This window comes from Erpetoichthys calabaricus, chromosome 11 (genome assembly GCF_900747795.2).
Source record: "Erpetoichthys calabaricus chromosome 11, fErpCal1.3, whole genome shotgun sequence".
In the NCBI taxonomy this organism is placed as follows: Eukaryota; Metazoa; Chordata; class Cladistia; order Polypteriformes; family Polypteridae; genus Erpetoichthys; species Erpetoichthys calabaricus.
Window position 1 is genome coordinate 163,422,455 of NC_041404.2, and position 16,518 is coordinate 163,438,972.

Below are 16,518 nucleotides of genomic sequence, written 5' to 3' on the forward strand. Positions count from 1 at the left end.
TGTGCCAGAAACCATCATCACTTTTGTGTTTCCTTTCTAAAAACAGCATTTGTATAACACTCCACATACAGTTGTAGGCTATGGATGTGTAACTTGACTTTGCTTTAACTATTTTCAGTGTGACCCATGAGTCCATCTTTTTTGCACTTACAGTACAGTATTACAGCAGGAGAGGCAGGAATCAAGTGTAGATGGAGTGAATGCCAGTCCAGAGCTGTAAACATCATCTTTATATTTTTCATAGTAAGACAATACAAATATGGCATTGCTTTAGTCCAGCTGTTCTCTACCAGGATGAAGATAGGCCCAAGCACTTTAAATTCATTTTTTCCTTTTCCAATGTATTACACAAATTGAAAACTTTCTAAGCAACTCTAATCACAAGTATACACTGAAAAATGTGTTGTGATTATGTTATGTGATTTTAATTTATTTTTAATAGCTAAAGTCAAAAATGAAAACCATTTTCCTCCGTCATTTAATATTTTTTCCTGAAACATTTTGCACTATAATTATTGAAATATCAATATTTTATTTTCATAATCTGAATGTAATTTTCTAATATAAAAGTCTATGTTTAAAACAAAAGAGTTACAGTATTTGATAATAAGGTCAGAATATCGATGGAATTGAACACGGTGATGAGCCAGCGCAGCATGTAAAGCTGTGAGACACGTGTCGGTAATGAATACGCATCAATTGCTTGTTCTGTGCATTTGAAAGAAACCGATAAGAACTTTAAAAATATTCTCAAGAAAATTAACTGTGAGAACCTGAAAGTTCTGAGTATCTTACTGGGTCAGCAGTCAAAGCATACAGAATTCTGTGAGTGGGACAGCAGAGCCAAGCATTTCCATCAGGTTCAGAAGGAATATTGAGTTATAGAAAGGCCACAGCTTGGTGTCAAAAGCATCATCAGCCTTAGCTTGGTGAAACCCCCACTTTATATTAAGCTTGGTTTAATGATACAGTTTGTCAAAGCAGTATGAAAAGATGAAGCCTGTATTATTTATTTATTTATGCCAACCATTTCCTGGTTTCTCTGAGGGTAAATTGAAAAGGAGCATTTTTGCCAGACCTGATATTAGAAAACAGATTACTGATCCAGAATTTGATGGTGTGGTGGATGACCTGGAGTGAGAAGTAGTTTTTAGATAACAATAAAGATCCAAATTATAAAATATGCATTAGTTAGGTTTAAGGAACTGGGCTGCAACGTGAGTCTCAACATTCACTTTTTGGATTTGCATCTGGAATTTTTCCTTGAAAATATTGGAACAGTTAAGAAAGAGCAGGGTGAAAGATTCCATTAGGATATTCAGGACATGGAAAGAAGGTAGTAGGGACATTGTGGGAATTGCTATGGAGTGATTCATAGGGACACACCAGAAAAAAGTGTGAAAATGACAAGCCATTTTGGATCAAAAAAAACTAAGACGTGACAAAACCTAGAGAAGTTATACGCAAGACAATGAATATGGATTGTTGTTCTCTTTACGTAAATGTTTAAAAACAGTTGACCAGTGGTTTCCAACTTTTTCTATGCCCTTCACCCCTAGAAAATGTTTGATTTATGCTTGCACCCCCTACAGAAGTAATATCACACTTGAAGATGAAGAAGTCAAATTTTTGATTTTTGACTTGGTGCATAAAATGTAAATATAAATTGGGCGATTTACCTTGATAAATCTCAATAATCTTGTAAATGTCTCCCCCATGAAGCTTGGCCACTCGAATGACAATCCAGGGGTTGGGATGTACTGCGAAGCATCAAGTGCTGTAAGGAAGTGACACACAATTGAGGGGTTTGGGGGATTGGAGACCCCCTGTGAAGCACTGGGTACAGGCATGCTGCTAAGAAATGAAACGCAGTCGACCAGCTTTGTCCCCAGATGACACCTGCACTGCAGTTCAAAAACAGATGCATTGCACATTTAAAATTGCTGCGTTACAGCCAGGTCCGCCAGCAGGAGAGACGGGCTGAGTGTAAGCAGTAGGTGTTGTAGTTCAGTCGTCCTTGTAGACAAAAATGTCAATCAAACCTCGAAATCAGTGATGTTTCTACGATCTGGGCATGTGCAGAAATCAGTACTAAATACTAGGCTTCGGCCTTGTCTATGGATCATTGCATGGTCCCAATTCCATTCTCTTAAAAAGAAGTTATTTGCCTTTATGAATGCTCCGCTTGCAGCAAGCAGCCCGCAAGTGTGCATTTCTGCAGCATATTCACAAGTGACAATTGTGAGCCCAATGCTGGATTCTTTTCAGTATTTTACAAACAGCTGCTGGGGTGTTATGGTTGTGTAGTGGTCATTGCTTCTGCTTCTGTGCTCCACACGACTACATTTGAACCCCAGCCCAGTAGCTGTCTGGGTAGAGCTTGCACTCCATGTCTGTGTCATTTCTAACCCCACATTCCAGAATCATCCCTGTGTACATACTGTGATGGGTCTACGCCTGGTCAGGGTTGTTGCCTGCTTTGCATCCAAAGCTGGCATTGTAGGATCCCCCATGACCCACCTGGAAATAGATTTATAGTCTTAAAAATTAAAAAGGTTTGGGATATATAGAGTTGCTCCTCTTTGCTGGACCAGCAGGGATTCTGGTGTGCTAAAAAGCTGTTTTCAGTTTAGTTTTCAAGTGTAACTTGATCTCATGTTGTTGCACACACGTTCTCAAGACAGTGGTGGGATGACATATTAAGTTTGAATATTGGATGTTGTAAACATGAGAAGAGCTGAACATTTTTTTCAAAGATATATTTTCAGTAACTGTGAGTGTCTATATTTGCATGTACATACAGTATATACATAGTGATTTGGCTGATGCTCATGGTCTTAATGGAATTTCAACCCACCACCTCAGGGTTAGAAGATCAAAGATATATAAAATGTGCATTTGCACTTCAACTAAATTGAAGGTGATGGAGCAAGGTGTGGATCAACCCTGGCAGAAGTGCCATCCAACTGCCCACCATTATATATAGCCATGTTCTCTCACACTGGGCCAGTTTGGAGTTGGCTGATCAACCTAATCTACATCTGTATATCTGGTCTCTGGGATGTGGGGAGGTATCTGTGATTGTGCCCTGTTTTCTCTCTACGTTTATACACATTCACTATGTGAAGTACAAAATAATACCCTGAAGCAGTACTACTGTTTATATGAAAACTACAAAATAAAACATGATATAAAAAGAAAAAACAGAGAGAGAGAGAAGAACATCACATAAAAGTTAGATTTTCAATACAAACACGGCAAACAGTTGCAAAATGACCTCCTGAGGCAAATCCAACAATGCATTGCACAGCTGTTCCCCCCAGACATGGCGTTTTCTAGAGCTTATAAAATAAGCTGAAGCAGATGTTCCACAAAGTACTATACATGCACATGGCTGACCAGAAATCACATGTGGCTCAGTATTGTTTATAAATGGGACCAGATAGGCCCACCATAATAGAATGTGTGTTGGATCATTTTACCATACCATGCCACAATCAAAGTCCACCAGACCAGCAACAGCTATCGCAGCGTGATGCCCACTGTTCTCACAATATCCAGCTTAAAAAGGCTATCCATATTATTTTCTTGTATGTTTCAGGAGCTCATCAGTTCCATAAAAGGGAAAGGTAACTTATAAAGATGACTTAATAGTCTGTTGTCTCTCTCTCTCTCTCTTTATATCTACAGTGCATCCAGAAAGTATTCACTTTTTCCACATTTTGTTATGTTACAGCCTTATTCCAAAATGGATTAAATTCATTTTTTTCCTCAGAATTCTACACACAACACCCCATAATGACAACGTGAAAAAAGTTTACTTGAGGTTTTTGCAAATTTATTAAAAATAAAAAAACTGAGAAATCCCATGTACATAAGTATTCACAGCCTTTGCTCAATACTTTGTCGATGCACCTTTGGCAGCAATTACAGCCTCAAGTCTTGTTGAATATGATGCCACAAGCTTGGCACACCTATCCTTGGCCAGTTTTGCCCATTCCTCTTTGCAGCACCTCTCAAGGTCCATCAGGTTGGGTGGGAAGCGTCGGTGCACAGCCATTTTAAGATCTCTCCAGAGATGTTCAATCAGATTCAAGTCTGGGCTCTGGCTGGGCCACTCCTTTGATATCTTGGCTGTGTGCTTAGGGTTGTTGTCCTGCTGAAAGATGAACCATCGCCCCAGTCTGAGGTCAAGAGCGCTCTGTAGCAGGTTTTCATCCAGGATGTCTCTGTACATTGCTGTAGTCATCTTTCCCTTTATCCTGACTAATCACCCAGTCCCTGCCGCTGAAAAACATCCCCACAGCATAGATAGAGAGATAGATAGATAGATACTTTATTAATCCCAATGGGAAATTCACATTCTTCAGCAGCAGCATACTGATACAATAAATAATATTAAATTAAAGAATGATAATAATACAGGTGAAAAAAAAAAACAGACCATAACTATGTATAATGTTAAATATTAACGTTTACCCCCCCCTGGTGGAATTAAAGAGTCGCATAGTTTGGGGGAGGAACGATCTCCTCAATCTGTCTGTGGAGCAGGACAGTGACAGCAGTCTGTCGCTGAAGCTGCTCTTCTGTCTGGAGATGACATTATTTAGTGGATGCAGTGGATTCTCCATAATTGATAGGAGCCTGCTGAGCGCCCTTCGCTCTGCCACAGATGTTAAACTGTCCAGCTCCATGCCAACAATAGAGCCTGCCTTCCTCACCAGTTTGTCCAGGCGTGAGGCGTCTTTCCTCTTAATGCTGCCTCCCCAGCACACCACTGCGTAGAAGAGGGCGCTCGCCACAACTGTTTGATAGAACATCTGCAGCATCTTATTGCAGATGTTGAAGGAAGCCAGCCTTCTAAGGAAGTATAACCGGCTTTGTCCTTTCTTGCACAGCGCATCAGTATTGGCAGTCCAGTCTAATTTATCATCCAGCTGCACTCCCAGATATTTATAGGTCTGCACCATCTGCACACAGTCACCTTTGATGATCACTGGGTCTATGAGGGGTCTGGGCCTCCTAAAATCCACCACGAGCTCCTTGGTTTTGCTGGTGTTCAGGTGTAGGTGGTTTGAGTCGGACCATTTAACAAAGTCATTGATTAGGTCCCTATACTCCTCCTCCAGCCCATTCCTGATACAGCCCACGATAGCAGTGTCATCTGCGAACTTTTGCACATGGCAGGACTCCGAGTTGTATTGGAAGTCCGATGTATATAGGCTGAACAGGACCGGAGAAAGTACAGTCCCTTGTGGCGCTCCTGTGTTGCTGACCACAATGTCAGACGTGCAGTTCCCAAGACGCACATACTGAGGTCTGTCTTTAAGATAGTCCACGATCCATGCCACTAGGTATGAATCTAATCCCATCTCTGTCAGCTTGTCCCTAAGGAGCAGAGGTTGGATTGTGTTGAAGGCGCTAGAGAAGTCTAGAAACATAATTCTTACAGCACCACTGCCTCTGTCCAAGCTTCACTGTAGGGATGGTGCCTGGTTGCCTCCAAACGTGACGCCTGGCATTCACACCAAAGAGTTCAATCTTTGTCTCATCAGACCAGAGAAATTTTCTTTCTCATGGTCTGAGAGTCCTTAAGGTGCCTTTTGGCAAACTCCAGGCGGGCTGCCATGTGCCTTTTACTAAGGAGTGGCTTCCGTCTGGCCACTCTACCATACAGGCCTGATTGGTGGATTGCTGCAGAGATGGTTGTCCTTCTGGAAGGTTCTCCTCTCTCCACAGAGGACCTCTCGAGCTCTGACAGAGTGACCATCGGGTTCTTGGTCACCTCCCTGACTAAGGCCCTTCTCCCCCGATCGCTCAGTTTTTAGATGGCCGGCCAGTTCTAGGAAGAGTCCTGGTGGTTTCAAACTTCTTCCACTTACAGATAATGGAGGCCACTGTGCTCATTGGGACCTTCAAAGCAGCAAAAATTTTTCTGTAACCTTCCCAGATTTGTGCCTCGAGACAATCCTGTCTCGGAGGTCTACAGACAATTCCTTTGACTTCATGCTTGGTTTGTGCTCTGACATGAACTGTCAACTGTGGGACCTTATATAGACAGGTGTGTGCCTTTCCAAATCATGTCCAGTCAACTGAATTTACCACAGGTGGACTCCAATGAAGCTGTAGAAACATCTCAAGGATGATCAGGGGAAACAGGATGCACCTGTCTATATGCACCTATATGCACCTGTCTATATGCTTTCTCAATTTTTTTATTTTTAATAAATTTGCAAAAACCTCAAGTAAACTTTTTTCACGTTGTCATTATGGGGTGTTGTGTGTAGAATTCTGAGGAAAAAAATGAATTTAATCCATTTTAGAATAAGGCTGTAACATAACAAAATGTGGAAAAAGTGATGCGCTGTGAATACTTTCCGGATGCACTGTAGATATATATATATATATACAGTATATATAGTGAATGGCTCATCACCTGGCATCATGAAGACCAGCAATTTAGCTGTGCTCTTCTACAGAACGGATTGCTTTATCCTAACCAGTCAGGATTCAAGAGTTGCCATTCCACAGAGATGGCTTTCCTTAACCTTTGTTGACTTGTTATGCCTGGTTAGGGCAACCAACGTGCCCTCTGTCCTCATCCTGCTAGATTCCTCTTCTGCCATTAACACAGTCAACCACTAGACCAGGGGTCCTCAATCACAGTCCTGGAGGGCCACAGTGGCTGCAGGTTTTTGTTCCAACACAATTGCTTAATAAGAAGCACTTATTGCTCAAGTAAGACTTCTGCTTTATTTTAGTCGTCTCACTCGTTAAGATTTTGAACCTTTATTGCTTATTTTAGCCTTAAACAGCCATATTCTTTGTTTTTAATTGCTCCTTATTAACAATAACATGCAAAAGACAAAAGAGACCAGCATTTCTCCATTTAGCTTGTTTCCATTTACACCTGTGTGTATCTATCATGCACTTTTTGGTTTAATTAAATACTTGGAAGGAAAATGGAGAGAAAAAAGTGAAGGGCTGTGAATTACTCCTCCATTTTAGTATTCAGGTCATTTGGATGATACCTTTAGAAAGGGGAAGAAAATCTAAGATATGAGAATTACCTGACATAGCAGAGTTAAAGCACTAGCAAGCCATGAAATTAAATTATTGGCAAGAATTGCTTTCTAATTAAGCAGCCGGGTTAGAACAAAAACCTGCAGCCCTCCAGGACTGTGATTGAGGACCTCTGCACTAGATCCTCCTGTCACCCCCTCTGACCTTGACATCACTGGGAATGCCCTCAAGTGGTTTGAGTCCTACCTCTTGGGCAGATTGTACCATGTGTCCTGGCATGGAGAGATGTCAAGGGTGCCACAGGCAAGCATAGGCTTATCCCAAATATTGGTGCTGGGCCCTCTCATCTTCCTTTTATACACCTCCTCACTAGGCTTTTTCATCGTGTCCCATGGTTTCGCTTATCAGTGTTATGCTGATGATACGCAGCTGTACCCTCCAGAGAACCCAGCTTGTCCATCAATTCAGCACCCCATCAGTGTTCAGTTTGGTGCATTATTGCTAACATCTGCTATATCTATACGCAACATTGGGGTGGTGATTGATGAGCAGCTGTCCTTGACTGACCATATCAGTCCACAAGTTCAGACCATATCTGACTGAGTACACGGCACAACTCCTGGTCCAGGCTTTGGTCTTGTCATGTCTGGATTACTGCAACTCTCTGCCGGCAGGACTACCGGTGTCAACAAGCCACTGTAGATGCTTCAAAATGCTACTGCATGTTTTGTGTTCAACCAGTCAAGGCAGGCACGTCACTCCTCTTTTCAGATCACTACATTGACTCCCTGTAGCAACACGTACAAAGTTCAAATCCTTGATACTTGCCTACAGAGTGGTCATTGGGTTAGCACCTATATGGAGACCCTTGTGATGTCCTGAGCTCCTTCTCGACCACTAAGGTCTGCTCTCTTCATGTGTGACTCTTAGCTGATGGAAAGAGTTGCACACTTCCATTTGAAACTCTGACTTTCTCAATGTGTTTAAAAAGCATTTGAAGACTCTCGTCTGGCGAATTTCTGGCTAACTGCTTCTAGATTTTGTAATCTAGGAATTGTAACTTGCTTGGATTTTGTTCTGAGCTCTTCACTTGTTATGATTACGTCCTTGTCCTGTAACAGTTCCCCAGACTGATGTATACTCGATTATGTCGACATCTTTTATAAGTCGCTATGGATAAATGTAAATATTCAAATAAGCATATAAATGTAAACGCTGAGCATAGCCGCAGTACATTTAGAAGCATCCTCATGTCACTGTGAACCGATCTGGGTTGGTGTTATACGGTAATGTCAATATGAAGCCCTCTAGTGGCGGTTGTTAGCATAACAGTCATGCACACTTTAGTCATTTGCATACGTGGCTCTGTATAACTCCCACACCGATCTTCACGCAAAATGAACAACTATTTTTTGTCATAGAGTGGGTGTGCATATAGAGGTATATTGTATGTATTATTGTATAGATATTTTTTATAGTTTGTTGGGTTTCCCGCAAAGGCCGACATCCATTTCCAGATAAGCTCAGAATTAAAGTTTAACGGCCTGGAATTTGTCTGCCCGCGCGCGCGTGAAGCTTGCGGCCAGCTCTCTGGGTTGCGGCAGAACAATAACAATCAGCCTGTGATGATATCACTACGTGGGCGGCGGGACAACGGTTTGTCACGCAGGCCTCCCAGTAAGGGGGTGGAGTTAGTCCAGTGACGTCACCTCGTCTATAAATTGACAAGCTCGGGGGTTTAGCTTTTTAGAACACGCATCGGTTGTTGAGGGAGAGCATTTTATTGCTTTTGGAGCCGTTTACACGGTGAGTGTGTTATTGTTTTTTTCCGTAAAGTTTTGGGCTTTATTAAAGATATCCGTTTACTTTAGTTTTTCCAGTTAAGGTGTGTGCGAGTAGTGTGTTGGCTACAAGAGCCGAGATCGTTGTGTTCGTCTCCTTTAGCCATCTAGTCTCTAAACTGTTCCTTCTTTTTTTTTTCTTCGCGTATAAGGCGCTGTTGCCTCTTTTTTTTTTTTTCTGCAGCAGCCATTTCGTGCTCAAGGTTAGCCTTTCTTCCTGTCCGGCTGTACCCCTTTGCCGAAGTTTTGCCTGTGCTTACTGTCGTTTTGGGTATTGTTACTGATCGCTGTGCCGGCGAGCGCGCCTTTGGCTCTGCAGATGCGGGGAGGGCTGGCGCGCAGTAGCCGATCTGCAGACAAAGGCTTCAAATGGTTGTGTTCAGGTCGCCATGTTAAAGGAAAAAGAGAAACGAAACGTGTCTTACGGAGGTCGTGTAATGGAGGAATGACATGATGTTGGGGGAGGCCAACTGATTGTCCCTTCCTTTCCGCCGTTTGTACAGATGATCGTTGTTTTAACCCACTTGTACCGTTTTTTTTTTTCGTTTTATTTTTCGTGATTGAGGGGGGGGGGGGGGGGGTTGACGAGGGAGGAGGTGGTGTAGGAAGGAGGGAGGGAGGGATGGATGGATGGGCGGAAGAAAGTAGTCGTTTCAGGTTTGAATTCTCTCCCGCCTTCTCTATATAACGTGTCCAGAGTGGCTTACTATTTTATTAATCGATATTTATTAGTGATCGTATGGGTGTCATGGGAGACGAGCAGACTAGTTTTTAACTAGTTAGGCGCCTCTTCAGCATTTTTTGTTAACATTCGTAGTAATATCAGTAGGTCGATTTGCTATATTTGATTTATACTTAAAATCTACGCACCTCTGTTTGGGGTGGGGGTATATATAGAGAAATGCATTACTCGAAATACTTAAGTAGTTTGTAAATGTATACTGTTAACGATGCTCAATTTCTCAATTCGTTTTAAAATCGTGTGCCGGGGATTGATCGTCGTTCATCGAGACAAATGTATAAATTGTGAGCCATTTTGTGTCGGTATCGTTGTGGAGCCAACCCCCACCTCAAATTATCTTGACAGTTTATTTTTTGATTGGCTGCTTTTGGCTATCACATGTGCTAGAGACAGTGACCAAAGAAGGCAGACCATCTGTACTTAAGATGTCGCTGTACTGTGAGCTTCTATGCGGCATGGATTGTATCTGACTTTTTTTTTTTTTTTTTTGCCCCCCCAGTTGAGACGCCATGGCACGTACCAAGCAAACTGCGCGTAAGTCCACTGGTGGGAAAGCACCTAGGAAACAGTTGGCTACAAAGGCGGCGAGGAAGAGTGCGCCATCTACCGGAGGTGTGAAGAAACCTCACAGATACAGGTAAGGGCGGGCTGTTGAGTTCTACCGGAAGGGACTGAACGGCACTTGTGTGTAAAATGCTGTTTAGGGCATGTGATGAGCACGGACTGAAGTTATATTCATTTTACCTTTTTCTATTGTGCATCTTGTTGGTATGAAGGTAATTTTGACCTTTTTTTCCCCTTCCAGGCCTGGAACAGTTGCTCTGAGGGAGATTCGCAGATATCAGAAGTCGACAGAACTGTTGATTCGCAAGCTTCCGTTTCAGCGTCTTGTGAGGGAGATTGCACAGGACTTCAAGACTGACCTAAGGTTTCAGAGTGCAGCCATTGGTGCTTTGCAGGTGTGTTGAGTGAAGGAAACTGTAGCGCGTCTTTTTTTTTTTTTTTTTTTTTTTTTGTGAGATTAATAATTTTTTTATTTTATTACAGGAGGCTAGCGAGGCTTACTTGGTTGGTCTCTTTGAGGACACAAACCTGTGTGCTATCCATGCCAAGAGGGTCACCATCATGCCCAAGGACATACAGCTTGCCAGGAGGATTCGGGGAGAGCGGGCTTAACTTTTCCGCTTGAGCGACTTTTTGGGGATGGGCTGGGGATTTAAATTTTTTAAACTTTTATTGAACTGAAATGACCTTCATGTGGAGGTTTAAGTTTTTATTTTGTATTTTGTTAGTATTGATAGAAAAAAGGCTAGTGGTTTACAGTGCAACCGTAGAAAAGCGTTTTGTAAAACATTCCTTCAATCACACTCAGGTTTCTTAAACAGCAAGGAAGACTTTGTATTTAAAATTGTTATACCTCTGGCTCATTGTGCTATAGCTGGATTATATAGTTTGCATGCTCTAAATTATTAGATCAGTTACCTTTTTGCATTGTGATTACTTTATTGGGTTGTAAATAAACTTTCCACTACCTCACATTTTACTGTTGAGCTTCTACATGTATTTGAATGTGGTGGGGTTGTGTTCCAACTCATTGGTCTGGGATTTAGCTTCTGATTCTCTAGGGGGTTGTGGAGGGGGCACAATCCTGGCAAATGTTTGCACATGCCCGTTTGGGTGGACCAAGTCTAAAACTAGACTTGTAACTAAGGTAACTTAAGCAATCTACCTGTATTTTAAAGGGACTACCATTTCTTCAACCATTTAAACAGATGCCACTCAACTCCAGTTTATAAACTTTTTTTTTTTTATTACAATCCCAAAACCTTATCGGTATGATTTTAAGAAAATGCCACTCCCCATCCCAACTGCTCACAATTCTCTTGACTTGCTGCTTTCTTGAGATTCATTTGAACCATCCTGGACGGACTCTAAACTATTTGGCCAATAGTCTTGCATTCCTGTTAGCAGCTTCTGGTCAACTTCCTTTTCTTCTCGTACAAAACACCAAAAAATTGTGACAAGTCCTAGTATACTGATGGGCAGTACTGTCCACCATGCTCGAAGGTAACTGGAACCTAGCGACTTTTCCACTTTCCAGTAACGAGGATCTGCTTTACTTCCAGAAAATTTCAGTGGTCCTTTCCCATAATCTTCTTTGCAGCAGGCATTCACAGTTGCACAGAACTGTCTTGTCTGACCCCTATAATTTAAACAATACATGTTAATAGTGCAGATACACTACTCTAGTTCCAAAAAAATGGTTCTATAAACTGGCACATGGTTGGCTCTATAAATTTACAAGACTAAATAGCTTTGGTTTCAAAAAGTTTATTACTGTATCTGTGCAGGGGATCCTATAATAAACGAAGATAGTTGGCTGCTTATCACTTTGTGAACCAAATAGCTGTGCATTTTCCACGTATTCCCCAAATAGTATTTAATAACCCTCTAAACGACACGTAACGCATCTTTGGTTTTAAATATTTAATCCATTTAGGTGCATCGAAACATCCTGCCCTTATAAGGCCAATACATGTAATATGCACGATTAATTAGAATATATAAAAATCCACATGGATTTGGAAGATGTACATTTCCATGAATTACTGGGATTTGCTTTAACGAGGTAATTAACGCATTTCAGGTGTGGCGTCCGGGAGAGCAGACGTACAAGCAACAGTGCCCTCTAAAGGTCCGCTTCGTCTCTTCGAAGCAAGGTCACGCTAAGCCAAACAACTGCCTAGGCGGTTCTTGGTGCTCCGAAGCTTTAAGATGCGCTTTGTACTTGGAGCCTTAGTAAAACGGCGCCTACACGGTCACAAATTGGACTTACTTTAGCCAGGACACGTCGCTCCGTAAAACATCACGGAAGAATTGCGGTCGACTCACTAGACAGCACGGTGTTCGCCAAAGCGCTAGCATCTCCGTCTTCCCTTTCAGCCAAATAATCTCGACCCATCGCGCAGTAAGCCACTGCAAGACGTGTAACCGCGTCTTTCGTCCGGCGGAAACTGCAAAGCTACATATCCGTTCCTATTTCAACTGCAAAGTGAGACCCTTTGTGATGATACGTAACTCCCCGGATGGAGACAGCTGCAGGGTGTCATGCTTGCTCGTGACAGCCATCTAGCGTGCGGCGGCAAATAACTCAGTTTTCTCACAGTAATTTTTATTTTGTTTTATTTTTCTGTGTATATATTCTGACACGTGAATCCGTCCTAAAATGAGAAAAAGGATCGGTTTTGAGGTATCGTCATGTAATGTGCTACCTTAGTAATTTATAACTTCTGTTATTAATTGACTGTGATTATGCACTCCGTGAAAAGCATTATATAAAAATTAATTAAAAGTAATTAAGCTAACAAAAGCGCGTGCGCTTTCAGGGGTTTTATAAAATTAGAATTGTAATGCTTTTTATTTTACTTTCCTTTACCTACGTCTCTTTTTTTTTTTACTTTTTCAAAGTGAAAATAATTATATGAGGCACAGTGCACAGATGCTTGTCAGCTTTTAGGTAATACTTAATGTCTTGTTGCTCTTGGGTGTTTTCTCATTCTAAGGTTTCTTTTTTAATGTAAGCATTTGACTTTGAGCATCGCAGGTGCATTGGAGAACTTTGTGTGGCAATGAACAGCGCTTGCATTCAAGCCAGCAGTAGACCTCCTAACATTCGGTCCAGTGCTTGAATTGTGCTGGTACTCTCTGGTATGCTGCAAGAGCACGTCTTACAATTTCAACATAGAGTTCTGGTACCATTTCCTAGCATGCCAGTGAGTATCGGCACATCTTTATTAATTTTCACAAGGGGACCCACAAACCCAACCCCACCTGACAGGACTTTTTGATGGCATGTCAGTGAGTACCTGCCCCTCTTCAGGAATGATCAAAGTGGATCCATACTACACAGGCAGATTTTCTTTATGAATCTACATGGGGGACCTCCCCCTGTCCTAAAGTATTTGTGTGAATTTCATGTATAACCATAAATAGGGTAGTGCCAGTAATTTGGTTCCACTTTAAGTACTGATTCACTTTAAGAAGAACCTCAATCATGAAGCCTGCATTCTGGTGGTCCTGCCATTTCACCTTAACATTCTATCTCTCCCACAGGTCATTTTTTGCAGGAGCCCTTTTCCCTATCCCTCCCTTAATCTTCTTTCATTGACCACCTAACCTATGCAAAAGCCTCATTTACCGCTCACTTCACAGAGAAGAGACCTATTCTTCACAAGGTTCTGTCAGTTGTAACAGGAGCCGCTATGTTACTTGCAAATATGCTACTAATAATACCCTTGTATCTGGCCCCTCTGGTAATTTCAATATTAAATAACGAGCCTCTTGCCTGTCTAAAAATCTTACTTATTGCATTTTTAGTAGGAAGTGTCAAGCAATCTACTTCACTTTTCCGTTTTCTTTGAAGCCCTGTGAAAGAACACAATCAGAGAGTGATCATTGTGGCGAAAATCAAGAGATATTAAGTGTTCTAAAACCAGCTAAACACGTGAAACGGGGACAGCTAGCAGACTGTTTTAAGGAGCACTTTTGAGCCATTAAGATCAAAGATCTCACAAAGCCTATTGTAGAAACACATCCATTGATCATAGCCATTTTGATCTCGCTGTTTGTGTTCTTTCAAAGGGCTTCAAAGAAACTTTACAAAGAAAACAGAAAAAGCTTAGGTCATTCTTAGTCTTGGGATGATGGACTATCTTTTAAATTCCTTCCTTCATCTTCTGTAAAGGCAGCATTTTTCATCTACTGTCCAGGTCTAAGTCCTCTGCTCATATCACCTGTATTTTAGCCCTATTACACTGGCTTCCGGGCGCACGGTGGTGCAGTGGTAGCGCTGCTGCCTCGCAGTAAGGAGACGTGGGTTTGCTTCCCGGGTCCTCCCTGTGTGGAGTTTGCATGTTCTCCCCGTGTCTGTGTGGGTTTCCTCCGGGCGCTCTGGTTTCCTCCCACAGTCCAAAGACATGCAGGTTAGGTGCATTGGCGATTCTGAATTGTCCGTAGTGTGTGTCTGGTGTGTGTGTGTGTCTGTGTGCCATGCGGTGTTTCCTGCCTTGCACCCTGTGTTGGCTGGGATTGGCTCCGGCAGACCCCCGTGACGCTGTGTTTGGCTATAGCGGGTTGGATAATGGACGGATGGATGGATGTTGGCCCTAATAGTGTGAGTGAGTGGGTCTTGCAATGGCCTGTCCAGGGATGATTCCTGCCTTAGTTACACCAGGTAAAGCTCCAGGTTCTTGACCCCCTGCTTTAGATTAAACAGGTGTGACAATATTATATCATGATATGAATCATAACAAAGACTGATAAGAGAATTTCTCACGTTGTAAGGTGTAAAGTGTGCCCTCTGCTGTATCTTTCTTGCGATGCAACACACGTTCAAGAAAGTAGAGCAAAATAAACCCACAGCCCGGTTTCTTGCAAGTTTTCGGAAAACAAGACTGACTTGCATTTGTGCAGCTTGTAACTTACAAAGTGTCTTGCAGAAATGTCCTTTTTTTCATTAGATTTCTCAAATGTGTTATTCGTTATTCCACACAGTAGATTAAGAACAAAAGGGGATAGACGCTTCTCTGTTATGGCCCCTAAACTCTGGAACTGCCTCCCTCTTGATATTAGAGCATCCTAATTCTGTAACTACATTTAAAATTCGACTAAAAACATATTATTTTAGATAAACATTTCATTCTTGTTACACTATTTTATATCTCTCTATTATGTATTTTATCTATTTGTTTTTATTTTAGTTATGATGGCTTGTTAATTTTGTTAATAATTTTTATATTATACAATGGGAAACAAATAGTTTTTTTTTTTTACCTCCTCTTTGCTCAATCAGCTGCTGGCTTGCTGCTGCCGCCGTGCCGCGTGATCTGCATCTTGCGCAGCGCTTCAAACATTTAAAAGCCTGTACAGCTGCTGTCCTACTCTTTGTCTTTTATTTCCGGCCCCGGGGATGGTTAAATCTCAACACAAAGTCTCATCTCACGGGATGCAAGTTCTTGATATTTTTTAGTTTATAATTTAAAAACGGAATGAGAATCTGAAAATCTAACAACATCACATTAAAATTTGATAAATTCTGAAAAGAATGATACCAAACATAAATATGTAGATTTTAAAATAAGCCAGATTTAAAGCGTGACAAAAAAGTCACATAAAATCGTTAGGACTTTATATAGAGAGAGTAGATATTGTCTTATTTTATCCTTATTTTATTTATTTATTATGCCTTTTTCTTCTGTTGGAAAGCATTTTGAGCTTTAAATTAAAAAAAAATTAATGAAATGATACTGTCACCTTTTGTCCTTTCCTCTGCTATGACTTTGTTCATTCCCATGTATGCTACTTTCTCTTTCATTTCCAGCTGCACATCTGATGAAGGCTATATAACCGAACCTTTAACCATTTTTTTTTCAATGCAGATTGCTTACTGATGCAGCTCTACAGTAAACTTTGTAACTAATAATAAAATCCTTGGTGATCAGATCTGGGTGGCATCTCCACATGTTGGCTTTTCACTCACCTCACGGAGGCTGCTCAACACATCCACATTCTGCCTGCTTTCCTGTAATGGTGGCTAAAAACCTGCTGCATCGTGTAAAGTTATCTATCACAATATTTGTAGGTTAGAGGGTTACTGTTTTGTCATTTTAACTTTCTAAGAATATCCTTAAAAACATCAACTGCATCATGCATTATATCATAATTACTGTAAAAAGGTTTATTATGTAAGAAAAGATAAAATGTCAAACAGTATAGTAGTTCATGTTTAAGTAAGACTGCAGACCCAATTCGTCAGACTTTATTTAGCCTCTTAAGTATATGGCATCCTGGTGCCTCAGATGTACACTTTCATGGTTATTCGACTCTCATTCTAAAGGAACTGCAGTGTTATTG

At 41.4% G+C, this 16,518-nt stretch overlaps 1 protein-coding gene across 1 annotated transcript; it reads left to right on the forward strand.

Moving 5' to 3' along the window:
* Positions 1-8,696: 8,696 nt before the first annotated feature.
* h3f3a (H3 histone, family 3A) lies at positions 8,697-11,144 on the forward strand. Its single transcript, XM_028791081.2, has 4 exons — positions 8,697-8,829; positions 10,106-10,243; positions 10,412-10,565; positions 10,654-11,144. Exons 2-4 carry the CDS (start codon positions 10,116-10,118, stop codon positions 10,780-10,782), a joined length of 411 nt encoding a protein of 136 aa, XP_028646914.1. The 5' UTR covers positions 8,697-8,829; positions 10,106-10,115; the 3' UTR covers positions 10,783-11,144.
* The last annotated feature ends 5,374 nt before the right edge of the window (positions 11,145-16,518 follow it).